Genomic DNA, 16,677 nt, shown 5'->3' with positions numbered 1-16,677 from the left:
GTCTTTTATCTACGTTTCGAATTTGTCCCTATTTTTTATTATGTTTCAATCTCATTCATTTTCTCTAGCTCCAGTACTTTTCTTTTACCTTTTAAACATCTATTTATTTTCTCCATAGTCAGAAAATTTTAATTTTAAAAAATTTAAAATCATTAACTTTAATTTTTAATGTGTATTTTAGGATAAGTAAATAATATATATTTATATTTATTAAATTTACTTTTGAGAATATCTGTTGATACTATATTAACATTTGTAAAAAGCATTTAAAAATATTATTTTATTTATTTTTGGTTTAGCAAGTAATGAATAAATATTATATTATATTAGAAATAAATAATAATAATAATAATAATAATAATAATAAAACAAATAAACAAAAAAGTATGTTTATTATGTAGGAACTAAAATAGTTTTAAACTTCAATAAATAAAATTTACAAGAAAGAGTGGAGATAACATATTTCTTACAGAATTAAAAAAAGTTAATAGACAATAAGTCTATTTAAATATTTATGAATTATGAATTGTCCACTAATAAAATCCATACATTAATGAAAAGTAACGATCCAGTCTTTGTTATATTAATGATGATTAAATAAATGTCGAATTTTTGTTAAAGAAATTTAAAGTTAAGTTATAAATCTGTCCAATAGATTAATTTTAAGTTTTAATATTATTTATTGAAAAATTCTGACTACTAAATTTTCTGTGTAAATATTTTAAACATTTTTGTTAATTTTAATATTTTTTTCTTATTTTCGTTGATATATTTTTTCTGTTTTTGTTATGTCTCCTGCACTAACATAATACCTTAAATAACGTTTTGTGAGAGATTTTAAAGCTAATGAAAGGCTTTACTTTTTTTTTTAGAAAATTTCAAATAAATAAAAGATTGTAATTTTTTTATGAAAATGTATGTTTTCCGTTAAAAATATAAATATGATTTTTTTTTAATGAAAAGGTGTATTTATTCAGGAAATTGTGAAAGATTGTATTCTTTCGTGGAAAACATGTATCTTTTGAAAGATTGTATTTTCTTAAAACAATATAATAAGATAATATATTATCTTAAACACTGACGAGTCTTTATAAAGAGTTATTTCTCTTTACCAAAATATATACATATCAGCGAAGATTGTTTTTCTTCAAAATAAAAACATAAATTGCTTGCATAAAATAGATGAGCACGTAGAGAAAGTAACAAATTTAATTGTTTCTGTACATAGAAAGAAACATAGAAAGAATAAAGGAAATTATTGTTTTAAAAACTGTTACTGATAATAAATTTATTGTGTGCAACGAAGATCAATGAATCTCATTATATCTTGTAAGAATTATTTATTGTCGCTGTTATCATTTATGTAAATAAGTAAAGCGAATTAATCTAAAATTTAATATTCACCAATTATGGGACATGTATTTTCTTTTAATTTAATTATTTGTATGGTAGATTATAACCACCAAATTTTACACTCAATAACTTATAATAAGGCGAAAAGCTTTTATAATTGATCTTAAAATAGAAAAAAAAAAGAGTAATTTCATTTAAAAAGTTAACTTCCTTGTACAACCATTAAATTAGGAGAAAATTTTTATAATACGATAAAACCTATTTTAAGATACTTTTATAAAAATTAATAAAAGTAGATGATAAGTTTCTTATCCGTTAAAATAATGTATTTGGAAACTAGTTTAACAAAATCAGTGTTAGTGTGCGTGAGAAGCATGCTAACAGTCACGCTTTTTCACACAAACACGTTCTTTGGGGCAACTATAAATATTGAAGAGAAGGCAGAAACGTGGACTCAACGGTCCCTTCTCTCTCTACAAAGTTCCCATTCAGAAACAAAAACAAGAAAAAAAAAACACACTCTCTTCTCTCTAGTTTTTTTTTTTCTCTCTCTGCAATGTAGGTCGCCGGAGATGGCAAACTTCCACCGTAACAACGTCGAGAACGTGGTCCTCGGTCACCACCGTTCCAAGAGCACCTCCGTCGCCGGTGGCCACTTCCGCCTATGGCACTCCCTCTCCACCGCCTCCTTCCGCCGCCTGGTCTTCGATGCCGTCAGCTGCGGCGCTAGCTCCCGCTACGCAGAGAGATCGGACACGTCCTCCGAGAAACACCACCACCAAGCGAAACAACAGCACCGGCACAAGACGAAGCTGAATAACGCAAAGTCGGAGAAGCTCTCGGATCTGCTGAACCTCGCGGAGGTCGAAGCTGATGCGGAAACGAGGAAGAAAGAGGACAAACTCGAGGAGCTGAAAAGCCTAGTGAAGGAGCTTCATGAGGAGGAAGAGAAAGAAGAAGAATCAATGACGCGGAGAAGAGAAGCTGCTTGGAAGGTGAGGTTGCTAGCCAAAGAGGATTTGGAAGTTAGAGGGACGCTCGCGATGCTTGGAGCTATTCCTCCTCTCGTCGCAATGCTTGATGAATCCAAAAACGACGTCGATTTGCTCGTTGCTTCTCTCTACGCGCTGCTCAACCTCGGAATTGGAAACGACGCGTGGGTTTCTCTTCCTGTTCTCTTTTTTTTTTTTGCTTTGTTTTCCTAAGGTTTTGTTTTTTCATCTTTACTTGGATGAATCATTACGAGTTACGAGGTGTCATTTTCCATTAACATTCTTTTTTGTTTGTGGTTAGCTTATTCATTGATGATTGATACGTCGCTTCTCATTTCATTTGATCCTCTCTCTTCTTTTCTGATTATTATTAATTTTCTTTAAACGTCTGATTATTATTCATTTTCTTTAAACGTCGTCTTTGCCTGTAAATCCTTCCTTGCTCTTTACTCATTTTATTTTTTTATTTTCTGTTTTACATTTCTACTTTGCATGAATCAAACATTTTCTTTACACGAGTATTTAAAAATATTTTTTCCTTACTTTCCAGTTCTGCACATTGTGTGGCCTTTCACTGTTTCTTGAATATGTTAGACTAATTCTGATTATTAATTTTTTTTAGCTGTATAGATATTTCTTGTTCGTTTTTCCGTTCTGCACATGATGTTGCCTTTGAGTTATTTCTTGAATTCTTTGACTGTAACTTTATGTGATTAACAATATAAGTTCGACAATCCTTTTTTCTTCTGTTTAATGTTGGGTGTATTTATATACATATATAAATGGTTTATGATTTATTTGTGGTTTTTTACACATGATGTTGTTGCCGTTCTATTCGTGATTAACGGTAAAGTTATTGATTTGTTTTTAATTCTTTTGGGTGTGTTTTAACAGGAATAAAGCAGCTATTGTGAAAGTTGGGTCAGTTGAGAAGATGCTGAAGCTGATTGAGTCTCCAGATGGTGTAGATTCTTCGGTTTCTGAAGCAATTGTTGCGAATTTCCTTGGACTTAGTGCGTTGGATTCGAATAAGCCCATAATTGGGTCTTCGGCTTCAATTTCTTTCTTAGTTAGAACCCTTCAGAGTTTAGATGACAAGAGTAGTTCCCAAGCCAAGCAAGATGCTCTACGGGCATTGTACAATCTTTCGATCTACCCAGCCAATGTTGCATTCGTTTTGGAAACAGATTTAGTTCTGTTTCTGGTGAACTCAATAGGGGACATGGAGGTAACTGAAAGAGCCCTTGCGATTCTCAGCAACTTGGTGTCGACCCGAGAGGGTAGGAAGGCGATTAGCGCAGTGCAAGATTCGATTCCGATCCTGGTGGATGTGTTGAATTGGACAGATTCGCCAGAATGCCAGGAGAAGGCGTCCTACATTTTGATGGTTATGGCACACAAGTCTTATGGGGACAAACAGGCCATGATTGAGGCAGGGGTTGCGTCATCACTGCTTGAGTTGTCCCTTTTGGGTTCCACATTGGCTCAGAAAAGGGCTTCAAGGATACTAGAAATTTTGAGGGTTGACAAAGGGAAACAGATTTCTGGGAGCTATGGCTTGGGTGCTGCCGTCTCTGCCCCTATTTGCGGCTCTTCGTCCGCGAAGCCGGATGACGGAGGGAGGGAGTGTTATGACGAGGAGGAAGATATGATGAGTGAGGAAAAGAAAGCAGTGAAGCAACTAGTCCAACAGAGTTTGCAGAACAACATGAGGAAAATTGTGAAAAGGGCCAATTTGCCTCACGATATTGTACCATCGGATCATTTTAAGTCACTCACATCAAGTTCTACTTCGAAGAGCCTACCATTTTGAAGAAATGCAGCAGGGAAGAGAGTAGGTTAAAGAGAATAAACCTTGAGTGAAGTTAGTGTTCAAATCATAGTTTTGTTGAATATTGAGATTTTAGGTTGTAGTTATTTTCTAGATCTGCTAAAGTAGCAATTGCATGTCAAAATCTTGATATATAATTATAAATTTAAGTTCCTTTTAAGGTTGCATCCTTTTTTGGTATGTTTTTCAGATCTTACATCTATGCGAGTAAACCCAGTGTTTTTGAACTGAAAATGAGACCCTCCAAACTATACAAATGGACAATTATCACGGTGCTGCATAAGTTGTATGATGGGGTGCCTCCCAATCAAGGGTATGGTCTGCAAAATTGGCTAATCTTAGGGTTGCTTCAGTCAGGCCATCGTTACAAGCGTCCCTACCTTCAAGGAGTCACTTTCAAACCACAGTACATGTTTGTCTCCCTACTGGCCCCTACCATATGTTTTATATAAATTAATCTTGCTGGATAAGTGGGAAGTGTGGTCATCTTTTTCGTATTTTTATATATACAACAGGGACTATTCACAGTAGTTCTCTATTTGAGAATCTTTATCCCGTTAGTTTGTCAATTTCATGTGTTTGGTTATTTCAGGAATCTTTGGATTAAGAGTTGAATATACGTTGTTCTTTGTTGTCATGCATTTGCAGTGATATTCTTAGCTGTTAACCCCTTAAATTTTTTGGTTAAAGAATTGATAAATTACCTCTCTGTTTATTTAATGCCCACATGAACTAGTCTAATGAATTGTTTCTCTTTCAACCAGACGCAGATCCAAATGGCGTGGAAGAAAGATTACAATATAGATCTCTGATTGGGATGAAAAGCTGAGCTGTTCGTCGCAAATAAGTATGAAGGGTCATTTTGTTCCCATTATGTAAATGTTTCATGATGCCCTTGTGCTTGTGGGGTACGCTCATTTGTAATGTTATCTCCTGCTGGTGGCTTTAATTTTGTTGACTTTAGTGTAAATATTTTATTGTCAATGTAGTTTTGGTCTTAATTAATTGAGTTGTGCTCCCATCATGTACCAATTAAGTGTAGAATTTTCATTTATTTTCTTCTTTTTGCCTGGGTCCAAGCTTCTCAAATTTACTTCTTGTGGAAGACACTGTCCCAAACGGTGATCAGTTATTGGTTTTAGGCACACTATTTTTCCTGCTTTTGGACGGCAAGGAAAATAAGAATTTAGAGCACAGACAATGATATGTCGACTAATTCACACTAAATTAGGGAGCACATTTAGATATATTAATTGCACTTACTATTTTGAACTTGATTTTCATTTCAATAGATTTCGAGTACAAGATGTATTAACCATCATTATTTTTAATAATAATAACAAAATCAGAGGTCAGGTTTCGAGAAGCACCCATGCATGTGCTTGTAATAATACTGATACCCTGCTCAGTAGCTTTGCACAAAAGTCGACAAAATGACAAAGGTAATTTTCATTGTTAAACTGAACAATATACCTTCGTTGACAATCTCATGTTCAGTGGTAGACATATGCTCTTAAGCTTAGTACTTTGTATATCGCCAATTTGTCTTCTGGCTAGGGTATTGCGTAAACGTGACATGTTTAAGATCTAAACAACATGGTCGTGACCACCACCTCTGATCCCCGTGCTCCAACCTTGGCAGCAAAGTCTCAGGAGTCATGAAGGTGATTATGAATTGAGGAGAGGCCAAAAACTTAAAACAGCGGAACAGTTTGTCATGACTGTTAATCTAGTTTATACTTTTGTTGAGCTTCGGTTGTACGAGGTTGTCTCACAAGCTAAGGTACGAGGCTAGTTTTCATTTTGGGATGTTTGTTTCATAACGACTTTTGTTATCTGTAAAACTATGTTTTCAACCTAATTCAATCTTAAAAAAAAAATCAATTTTATTTACTAAATACATAATTTTTTATCCAAACATGTACTTATTCCTTACATATACAGTAGAGCAAGTCCACTTCTCATTCCTCTGTGGGTTATGATTTATGATTAATAATCTTGTACCTGTGCCTCATAGAAATGAATGTCAACTATTGGTGGTTTGATGCAATGTGAATGAGATACACACAGATGAGGAAGTAATGGTAGGAAGAGAAAATGCACTTCCACAATTGATCATTCATTGGCAGTTGCAGGTGGCTGGGTTTGCCTGCCCATTTTACTACCAAGTCAGTTTAACCAGCCAAAGCGTGAGCACATGTTGGCTAATATCATCTACAGATCTTTTATTTACACAACAAACAAACTTTCCTAGTGGGGTAGGCAAGACTAGTGGTTTCAATTTTTCTGGTTAATTTTTCAGTACTTACTATAGCACCAGGAGTTTGTGGTGGCATGCCAGAAACCTTTAGGAGCCTGTAAAATCATGTTTCAGTATACCAATGTGGTTAAAAATTTGTGTCACCAGAGTGTTTGATAATTTTGCAGGTGAATCATTATTTTCTTACCTAAAAGCAAAAGTAATGTTTAATTGCCTTTTAGATTGTGCATAATCTGATTGTATGTAAATTGGTAATATTCTCACAACTTTAATAACACTAATTAACATACCTGTTTTTACTAACATTATGTTTTTCAGAAGAAAAAGAAAATACTTATAAACTCAATCTAATGTTACTGTTTCTTTATGTGCTATTGTCAAACCATTATTAGGAACTTAGGTCTTCCAACAACCGCACTAACCAAATTAAAATTTGATGCATATATGAAGCCAGCAGCAGCACTACTGCACTAGCCTCTTTTTAACATGTTAAGTTCTCTATTTGCTTTCAGGAGCTGTCTCAGTTAATGCTATTATATTAATGACTTAAACCTATATATAATTCCTTGATGCAGGAGTATATGGAAAATTTATTGTGCTAATGGTCCCAACTTTCTCTGACTTCAAGGCAAAACATTTGTGATATCAGGTCTTCATAGTGGCACATGATCACTCTTTTTCCTCTTTTTGTAAAGTGAAAATTTATTAGATGCATATGATTGCTCTTTCCACACACAAACGTTGAATACAACATCAACAGAAAGAAGCAAAAGAAGAGAATCAAGGTAAAGACAATTGTGGGAGATTACAGTGGTAATAGTATAATAAAAGTGATTTGATTATCTTACCTTAGAGTGATAATTTTTTTATTTTCTTGTTGAATTAAACTAAAAGTAAAATTCTGCAAATGGAAAAGAAAAGGGCACGCCTTTAATAGAAAAGGTTAGATAAGTGTTGCAGGTGCCCCATTCCATAATCAATGTTGCAGCTATTTAGACCCTACATCAAATGTGTGGCATAACTTTTCTTTGTTAAGAGAGACTACCCCCAAGAGCTATGTAAGTACTAACCTACCCTTAAATTATGTTACATTTTACACACAGACTGGGGGTATCAATCACTACCTTCAGCTTCCACCTTTATATAATGAAAGTTACATTGTCAATGGAAGAATGTTTGACAAAAAATCTTGTTATGCATCTCTTCCATGTACACATCATCTCCTCAAATTGGTATACATGACAGCCATTGATTGATTACAGCTAGCAACACACAATCACATCATGGAGTTTGTAGGGTAAGCTATATAAGTTATTTTGATTATTTTATACCATACTATTTTTGATTGGAATACTCTTATATGATACATTCTTATTCTTATTTTAGATTTTTTTTTTAATTTCCCTAAGCTAGTGTAATCCCTTTCTAAAAAAAACACTTCAAATCACACTAAACATTTTATGATATGTTTAATAAAACTAGCTAATAAGATTTCAAAGGGCAAAACCGTCAATTAAGCACATTTTTATTCATAACTCATTCATAAACTAATTTTTTTTCTAAACTCATCAATTCCACATTTACTTTTGCTATAATTACTGTACTCAATAACTGCAATTTTTTGAACACCACTCACGGTGACAATTATCAACCCGCGTTTCATGGACCATGTAAGGACACAAGGCCAGAAAATTATTGAACCCTGATTTCTTATAGTCCAAAAAAACAAGCATTTAATCTTACTTCTGGTTTTTAAACAATATCATGGTTTAAAAAACATTGTTGTAATGGTTGCATTGAACAGAGAAAAAAATTAGTGTAGTTAAAAAAGGAGAGTAGTTGAAGTAAAACTACATGTCGGTGCCAATCATTGAAGGAGGTGTTTGATGTGGTTGTTTTGAAGCCAAACACAAAATACATGTTGTGAAAAAAAGTAGAAAGTTGAAGCCATTGTCTCAGAGACTATGAAGTTAACCTTACACACATGTTTCTATGTGAAACGAAACCGACACGTGTATATGAACATTAAGTAACCCGAAAAGTTTGGTGTGTGCAATAAATATATCCGACATGTTTCCATTTTTTCCCCACCAAGATTTGACCATTGAAAAAACACAAGATTCTATTTTTCATTGTTTATGAATATTGGCATTGATATAAGGCCAAGAACACCTATTATGATAATAGTAATAGCAATAGAGAAAATGGTAAAGAAAATCTTTTATGAACTTAATTAACCATAAAAGCACATCCTTTTCCTCACCTAAGAAATCCACCGCCATGAAGGACTTGGAATGTGATCCTCTCTTGAGCTTATTGGTCAAATAGCTAGGCAGGATGCACACCAGTCGAAGGCCTCTTTTAGTTCTCAGGAAGGGGACCATTTTACCCCTAATGTACCCACTTAACTCCATTGGCTTAAAACAATATGTGGTTCTTCTCTTTTATTCTCTAGTTTTTTTTCAATTTTATTTTTTAAAATTGAATTCTTTGTCACAATATTTGATTCGTTTTGATTTTTATATTTGATGACTCAATAGAATCCTTATTTTTATAAAATGATTCATTGTAATTCCTCTTGTTAGATTGATTTTTAATTATTAGGAAGTTTCAGTTGTTAAAATCTAGGTTTGATAAGTGTCAAAATATGGTTCATCTTTTATCTTGAAATTCATTTGATTTTGACATGTTATACATTCATATTACAAGATTTACTTAGATTTTAAAACATGCTAAACCAAAATTTTGACACGTAATATTTACAAATGATATTAAGGAAATCTAACAAAAGGGATCTGACTCTTTTTACAAAAATAGAGACTTAGTTAATTTTTTTTAATAAGAATTCAATTGAGTAAAAAAAAGATATAGATACCAAAACCAATCAAAAGTTTAAATATAGGAATCAAATAACTAATTAAGCCACTATAATAAAATTCTTAAATAATGACTAATTTTAATGACAAAAAATATGTTTAGAGGACAATTTCATAATTAGAGATCAATTATTTTGGTAGTCAAAATCTTGATGGCTAATGTTAGTAACTAATTTATAAATCAATTCATAATATAAACTATTTTAGTTACCAATTAAAAACCAATTATAATTTTTTCGAAACTATTTTAATTACCAATAATTTTTAGTTTATAAATTGAAATCTAAATTGGTCACTATAATGATTACTTATTTTTCATCACTAAAATTGGTCATTTTTTAAGGATTTTCTTAAAATGATCCAATTTCATTTTATCAAATTTATTGATAGGTTTTAATACATAAATTTAAAATTGAAGCTTAACTTACTGAATTATAATTATTTCACTACTAGAAAAAAAATTAGCCACCAATGAAATCAGTCACTAAATAGTTAAAATCCTTATAAAGTATATATGGCGTGCATTGATGTAGGGACTCAGAATTTGGAAGTTTATCCTGACACTCTACTAATCATTCAAACTCATGTAGAGGAGAATGAATTAGGAGTGGAGAGTAGCAGGAGGTCCTGGTTGGAAGAACCATTTGTAATTCTAGGAATCTGTACAGGATTAACCTTGTGGGTGAAAGTTATCCATCACAAGTGCCAAAACTTCCAAGTAGTTCTACCTCAATACTTGTTATCCGGATAACTAAATCTAATGAGTCTTTTACAATGTGATTTGTGATTTTAATGGTGTGAATTACTTAGTTTCCTAATATGATTCGGTTCATGATTTATGACACTTCTTTTGTATACTAACTTACTCTCTCTTGTCCTTTTGTCTTGTGTTTGTTGTATTTCTTTTGCGATGATCACCTTTATTGGTAGAAGCAGATGAAGAAGTAGATAGTGAGGTACTCAGGAGGGAGATGTTGATGCAATTGTCTAGTTCTTAGATTAAAACTTCTTAGTTATGTGATGTTTTTTTTTATATATATAAGTAGTATATTGACCCATGCGTACGCAGGTGACATATTTGTTTTATTTTGTATATTAAAATAATAAAATAGTGAAAGTATTATGTAATAAAATATTATGAAAATTAAATTATATTGTTGTAAATGATGTTATTAAAGTAATTAGTAAATCTAAGTGATGGAATAGTAATTTCAATTTTAAATATAATAAATAGAATTGATATCACAATATAATATAGTTAATTGATTTATGAAATAATTATAATAGTCTATGATCCGTGCGAATATTTTTTTTTTATTTTTTTTATTCTAAATTTTTTTAGAATAATAATATAATTGTTATTATATTTATTTAACCATTAAAAATACTAATAATAATTGTGACATCCCATTTAAATAGATTAATCTACTAAACAAAACGTCGCATAGTTATAATATTTAAGAGCAACGCTGACAAAAGAAACCAGAGTTAAGGAGTGTACTTTAACAGTCATCCATAGGAGTACCTAGAGGAAAACTTGGGCATACAACCATGCCATAAACAACACAATTCTAAAGTTTAACAGTTGTGCAAAAGAAATGCTCTAGGAGCATGGAATTACAAGGCACTAGGGCCATAGAACTTCTTCGGAAATCATAGCAACGGGCCCACTAGGCTGCACTGCTACCACCCTCAGGCCTACCTCCAAAAGTATTCCCATCTGCTCCCACCAATGGTGATCATCGCAAAAGAGAAACACAACAGGAACATACACAAAACGCAAGGGTAAGCTAATATAATAGGAAACTTATCATAGTGTAAAAGAACAAGTACATAAACATTCTCAGGCATACAACACAGAGGCACATAAGTCATGTTATGGCAAACAAGCAGGACACTATGACTCAATTATCCGGATACATATACTAAGATCGGATTCATTGGACGCTTGCACTTGTGGTGGCCTCTACTGCTCTGCAGAGCCATTGCCAATGGGTTTCACCCTACCACACACAAGGTTAGCCTTTAAGCGTCTAAGGCCATTATCCTGCCAAAGACTAGGGCCTCCCGCTACTCTCACCACTTGGGTCAGTTTGCTCTACTTGAGACTCACTGACCCTTTAGAGTTTCGGGATGCGATCCTTACTTGAATCCTTATCTTAATATATACACTACACGCCACCATAGAGTCTCCCCACGAAACTCATGGAATTACGCCTATCTCACAATCAGAATCATGTTTCTCATACAATTCTCACCTCTTTTTGGTCATTCATCCAATTTTTATGTTAAAACATCACGAAGCCACAAAATCATGACCAATCTCATACTAAGCATGCCAATTTCGTTCATAAAGACCCAAACACCCAAGTATAATCACGTACATCATTTTTAGGAGGAAAAAGTCTAACCAATAATTACAACAAATCACCCAAACAGTTAAGAAAACATGTCACACATTCGCAAACTCGCTCAGGCGAGACGCTGGCCTCACTGACGCAGCGGATTCTCGCCCAGGCGAGATGAGCAACGTGGGATTTTCACGAATTCTCGCTCAGGCGAGACCTCCTCGCCTGAGCGAGACATGGCGTCGCTCAGAACGTGGACTGGTCGCCTAGGCGAGTTCTCGTGGCAGTGAGCACTCTGCTTCTCTCGCCTAGGCGAGACGAGCTCGCTTGGGCGAGAATAACAGATCTCACCACTGTTTTACGCATGCAAGGCAGAAAAACAATACTACCAACATCCAAGAGCACATGCAACTCAGTTTCATTTGATAAAACACACTACTCAAGCTTATAAACACAGATCAACCCAAAAAGAAACATACAATGACTCGGACTGGCGAATCTAGCTTCCCTTACCTGTTCAGGAGAACAACCAAAACAACAGATTCGAACTAAGGCACCACAGCTCCCGGAGTTAGGAAAGAGCTGGAACCTGCAGATTTGGTATAGAGCGAGGTCAGGAAACTAAAACCCTAACGTGACCAACGCGCACAACTGTGAGAACTGAGGAAGGAATGGGACAGAACCTCCAAGACTCCGCTTACCTGGGAAAAGGAAGGGTTTTGGTAGCTCGGAGACGAACGGAAGTTGTGCCCTAGCAGAGCACTTTGCTGGAGATTAGAGTGTTTTGAGGGAGGGAACCTGCTTCTGTAAGGGAGACAAGAGCCAATGAGACAACTGAAAGGGTATAAGGTCCTACTGAAGGGCTGGCCTTGGGCCTCCGAAAAGGCCAGGCCCAAAACTCTAAAGCACAGAAAAGGGGCTTACAATAATATTAATATAAATTATAAAAATTTTAAAAGATTAAAACTCTATTTAGCAAGTATTTAGTATAACAACATTTTCTATAATTAAAAAAAGCATACTTATAATAATAACGCCATTATGAATAGTAATAATAATAATAAAAATAATAATGATACCAATAATAATAATATTTATACTATAAATATCAATATTAATGCTAACACTAAGGCTAATGTCAACTATAATAATATATAATTATATATATAAAGATATACATTAACAACAAAACAAATAAAAATAAAAAGTAATTGAAATACAATCACGTAGTAAATTAGTTTAAGATGTGTGTCTAACTATAATAATAATACCATTATAATAATATCTCGTAGTGATAAAAATAATAATAATATAATAACTACATATATAAAGAGATATACATTTGTTGTTTATACAATTTTATCCTCTTAATTATTATTTGTTGAATTAAAATAATGATTCATAATAAAAAATATTTGTCCATTTTGTCATTTTAATAATTTTAGTAACTATTTTTTTAATTCAAATAATTACACAAATATAAAAATAAAATGAACAACAAAGTAAATAAAAAGTCCAAGTAATTGAGATATAATCTCGTAGTAAATAAATGTAAAAGGTGTGTTTAACTATAATAATAATAATAATAACACTAAAATAATATCGCGTAGTGATAAAAATAATAATAATAATAATAATAATAATAATAATAATAATAATAATAATACAACTACATATATAAAGAGATAAACATTTTTGGTGTCCTTTTTTGTTTTTTCAATTTTATCCTCTTAATTGTTATATTTTAAACTTAAATAATTATTTAAAATAAAAAAATATTTTTCATTTTTATTATTTTACTAATTTTAGTAACTATTTTTTTGAATTAAAAGATAACTAAACAACAAAACAAATAAAAGGGTTAAGTAATTGAAACATATTCATACATAATAAGTAAAAATAAAATGTGTATGTAACCATAATAATAAAAATAATAATAAATATTATACTAATTATAGTTCTAATTAATAATAGTAGTAGTAATAATAATAGTAATATAATAATAGAAATAATTGTAGTTAATAATGATAATAATAATACTTATATTTGGTAGTAATACTAATCGTAATAATTATTTTTCATAACAACAATTATAGTTAATAATAATAATTATTATTATAATTAGAGTTGATAATAATAATAATAACAATAATTAGAGTTATAACTGATAATAATAAAAATAATATAAAAATAAAATAATAAATATCATGAAAATTAGATTATATTTTTGTAAATGTTATTATTAATGAAATGAAGTTGTACATTCAGTTTAAAATATAATAAATAAAATTAATATCACAATATGGTGCAGTTAATTGATTTTACAAAATAATTATAACAGTATATGACCCATTTTTTTATTTATTTCAAATATGTTTAGAATAATAATATTATTGTTATTATATTTATTTACCATTAATAATAATAATAATATTAATATAAATTATAAATTATAAAATTTTAAAATTTTAAAAAAATTAAAAGTCTATTTAGCAAAAGTATTTAGCATAATAACGTTTTTTATAATTAAAAAAAGCAATTATACTAATAATATCACTATGAATAGTAATAATAATAATAAAAATAATAATGATACTAATAATAACAAACAAATGATAATGATAATAATTTTTATGCTATAAATATTAATGTCAATGCAAATATCAAGATTAATGTTCACATACTAATAATCTATAATTATATATAAAGATATACATCAGCAACAAAACAATTAATAATGACAACTAATTGAAATATGGTCTTGTAGTAAATAAAATTAAGATGTGTGTCTAACTATAATAGTAATAATAATATTATAATAATAATAATATCCTGTAGTTATAATAATAATAATAATACCATTATAATAATATCCTGTAGTGATAATAATAATAATAATTATAGTAATAATAATAATTATAGTAATAATAATAATAATCCACTAACTAAATATATAAAGAGACACATTTTTATTGGCCTTTTTTGATTGGGTATAGGGATGTACATATCCGTTTCGTCCCCGTCTTCATATCCGCCATAATACCCGTCCCGGCTATATTTCCGTCTCTGTTTAAATTATTAAAATATTCACAGTTAATTAATTAACCTTATATATATATATATATATATATATATATATTCTATTATTTTTCTTCTAATTATTTGGTTTGTCAATGAAATTCATTCGCATCTCCAATATATTTTTCATCTTAACCTTTATGTAATTATGTTAAAATGATGTATGTCAATCTAATATTTATGTCTCACATTTGAATATTTCTATTATTTTTTAATATTTTTATTTATTGTATATTTTCTTTTCACATCAGAATATTTAACACTCTCAATTTAAGTTAGACTATCTCAAATGTGATTACGACAACCTCAAATGTCTCATTTTTGTACCAATTTCAACGTAAAAGCAAAGATTGCATTTATATATATAAACAAATAATGTTACTAGGATATCTCTGTTAAAAAAATGTTAACTTTTAACTTTTAGTATCCACGGAAGATGATAAATTGATTATTAGCTAATATAAAATTTGTGTATTTTTATTTGAAATAAACACTAAAAGTTATCTTTGAAAAAGAAATAAATGTAAACATCAATGAGATTTACTAAATTCTAGTTTTAAGAATCAAAATATTAATTACAGTAATTCCTAAGTTCCTAAAAAATACCAATGATAATTTTTTAGAGGGTCGCAGCATGTTTTTTTTAAGTGTTATATAGATCTTAAAAAAATGCACTTAATACGAGGATTTTATATTACAAGAAACTAACAACTTCAACACGAATTTAGGATTTAACTGTAATTTTCTCTTATAATGTTAGTATTTTACTTGCCATACAAAAATCGCTCCCTACCATATATGTTTCATATATGTTTGGGTATTCGTTATGAGAGTATTTGCATAATTTTTTAACATCTACGAATATTTACGAATATTCACGAGTATTTATAAAAAAAAATAATATTTAACCACAACTTCTAATTATAATTTCAAATAAAAATACAATACATAACATCAAACAAAGTGCAAATAAATCATTTAATAAATAGTGTTGAATGACAATTAACAAATAAATGAAGATATTTTAAAATCAATTGATAAAAAATGACCTATTTAAAATCAATGTATTAATGTTTTAATCATTTTTTAATTTAAATTAGAGTATAGTGGGTAAAGATATCTACGGGAACGTATATTATGATACCTGTACATGTTCCGTTAACATGCGGGTACAAAAAATACTCGTACCCGTTATCTACGAGTATACATTTTCAATATCCATTTCCTACCCATTGCAGATTTTATCCGCAGATACATATCTTTTTAACATCCCTATTAGTACTCGTTAATAGAAAAATTAAATCCACAATTTTTCAACCTTTACTTTTTATATCACCAAATTGTTAGTGGGAAATTAAACTCAGAACACGAATTTGGGATTTAACTATCATTTGAATTTGTTGAAAGAAAGTGTAAGCAACTTGAATTAAAATACAGTTCTGTTATTGCTTTCAGCTAGCTGCAATGTTAGACCAGAATAATGCATTGGTGAAAAACAGCAGAAATAATTTTGTTTCTTCTTCAGCGTGTACATTCATTTGTTGAATGGATTCATGGCATGAGTATACATAGACTGATATAAAAAAGGTAAAACATGTGCTAACTTTTGCAGACTCAGACTGTTACTAAATGGGTCCACCTGATTCAACAACAAAACACAACCAAAGCAGTGACAGAAATTCCATTCTGATAAAGGGAGAACCAACTTTAACGAAGGGCACCATCCCAAGAATTTGTAGGGTTATGCTCATGAAAAAAATCTACTATTTTGGTTTTCAGTTATACAGTGTTATTTATATAACAGATGACACAATGTTTGATTCAAACTCAAACATTACAAGAGGGAAAAAGAAGATAAGTTAATTGGATAAGTATTTTTTTTTAAATGTTTAAATATCATTAATTTAACCGATATTATGAATAAAGTTGATGTTAATGG

At 30.8% G+C, this 16,677-nt stretch overlaps 1 protein-coding gene and 1 long non-coding RNA gene across 6 annotated transcripts; one reads left to right on the top strand and one right to left on the bottom strand.

The window, feature by feature from the left end:
* Positions 1-1,795: 1,795 nt before the first annotated feature.
* LOC114194414 (ARM repeat superfamily protein) lies at positions 1,796-5,181 on the top strand. Of its 5 annotated transcripts, none has more exons than XR_003606390.2 (4): positions 1,796-2,509; positions 3,240-4,179; positions 4,367-4,588; positions 4,941-5,181. XR_003606390.2 is itself a non-coding variant. In XM_028084609.2 (3 exons), exons 1-2 carry the CDS (start codon positions 1,926-1,928, stop codon positions 4,156-4,158), a joined length of 1,503 nt encoding a protein of 500 aa, XP_027940410.1. In that variant the 5' UTR covers positions 1,796-1,925; the 3' UTR covers positions 4,159-4,179; positions 4,941-5,181. The 5 variants fall into 5 exon arrangements, 1 of the variants encoding a protein (XP_027940410.1); XR_003606388.2 differs by having other exon boundaries at positions 3,240-4,209; XR_003606389.2 differs by lacking the exon at positions 4,367-4,588 and having other exon boundaries at positions 3,240-4,209.
* A 5,629-nt stretch (positions 5,182-10,810) lies between these two features.
* On the bottom strand, positions 10,811-12,475 carry LOC146884050 (uncharacterized). Its single transcript, XR_014984077.1, has 3 exons — positions 12,362-12,475; positions 12,174-12,249; positions 10,811-11,032 (listed from the first exon to the last, which is right to left on the bottom strand). It is a non-coding gene; the product is annotated as an uncharacterized LOC146884050 (long non-coding RNA).
* Between the last annotated feature and the right edge of the window lie 4,202 nt (positions 12,476-16,677).

The sequence above is a fragment of the Vigna unguiculata genome, chromosome 8, assembly GCF_037176805.1.
Source record: "Vigna unguiculata cultivar grain cowpea cultivar isolate G323 ecotype 2 chromosome 8, ASM3717680v1, whole genome shotgun sequence".
NCBI classification, from domain to species: domain Eukaryota; kingdom Viridiplantae; phylum Streptophyta; class Magnoliopsida; order Fabales; family Fabaceae; genus Vigna; species Vigna unguiculata.
The sequence above is the reverse complement of the archived record's forward strand: the minus strand, read 5'-3'. Positions and strand labels throughout refer to the sequence as shown.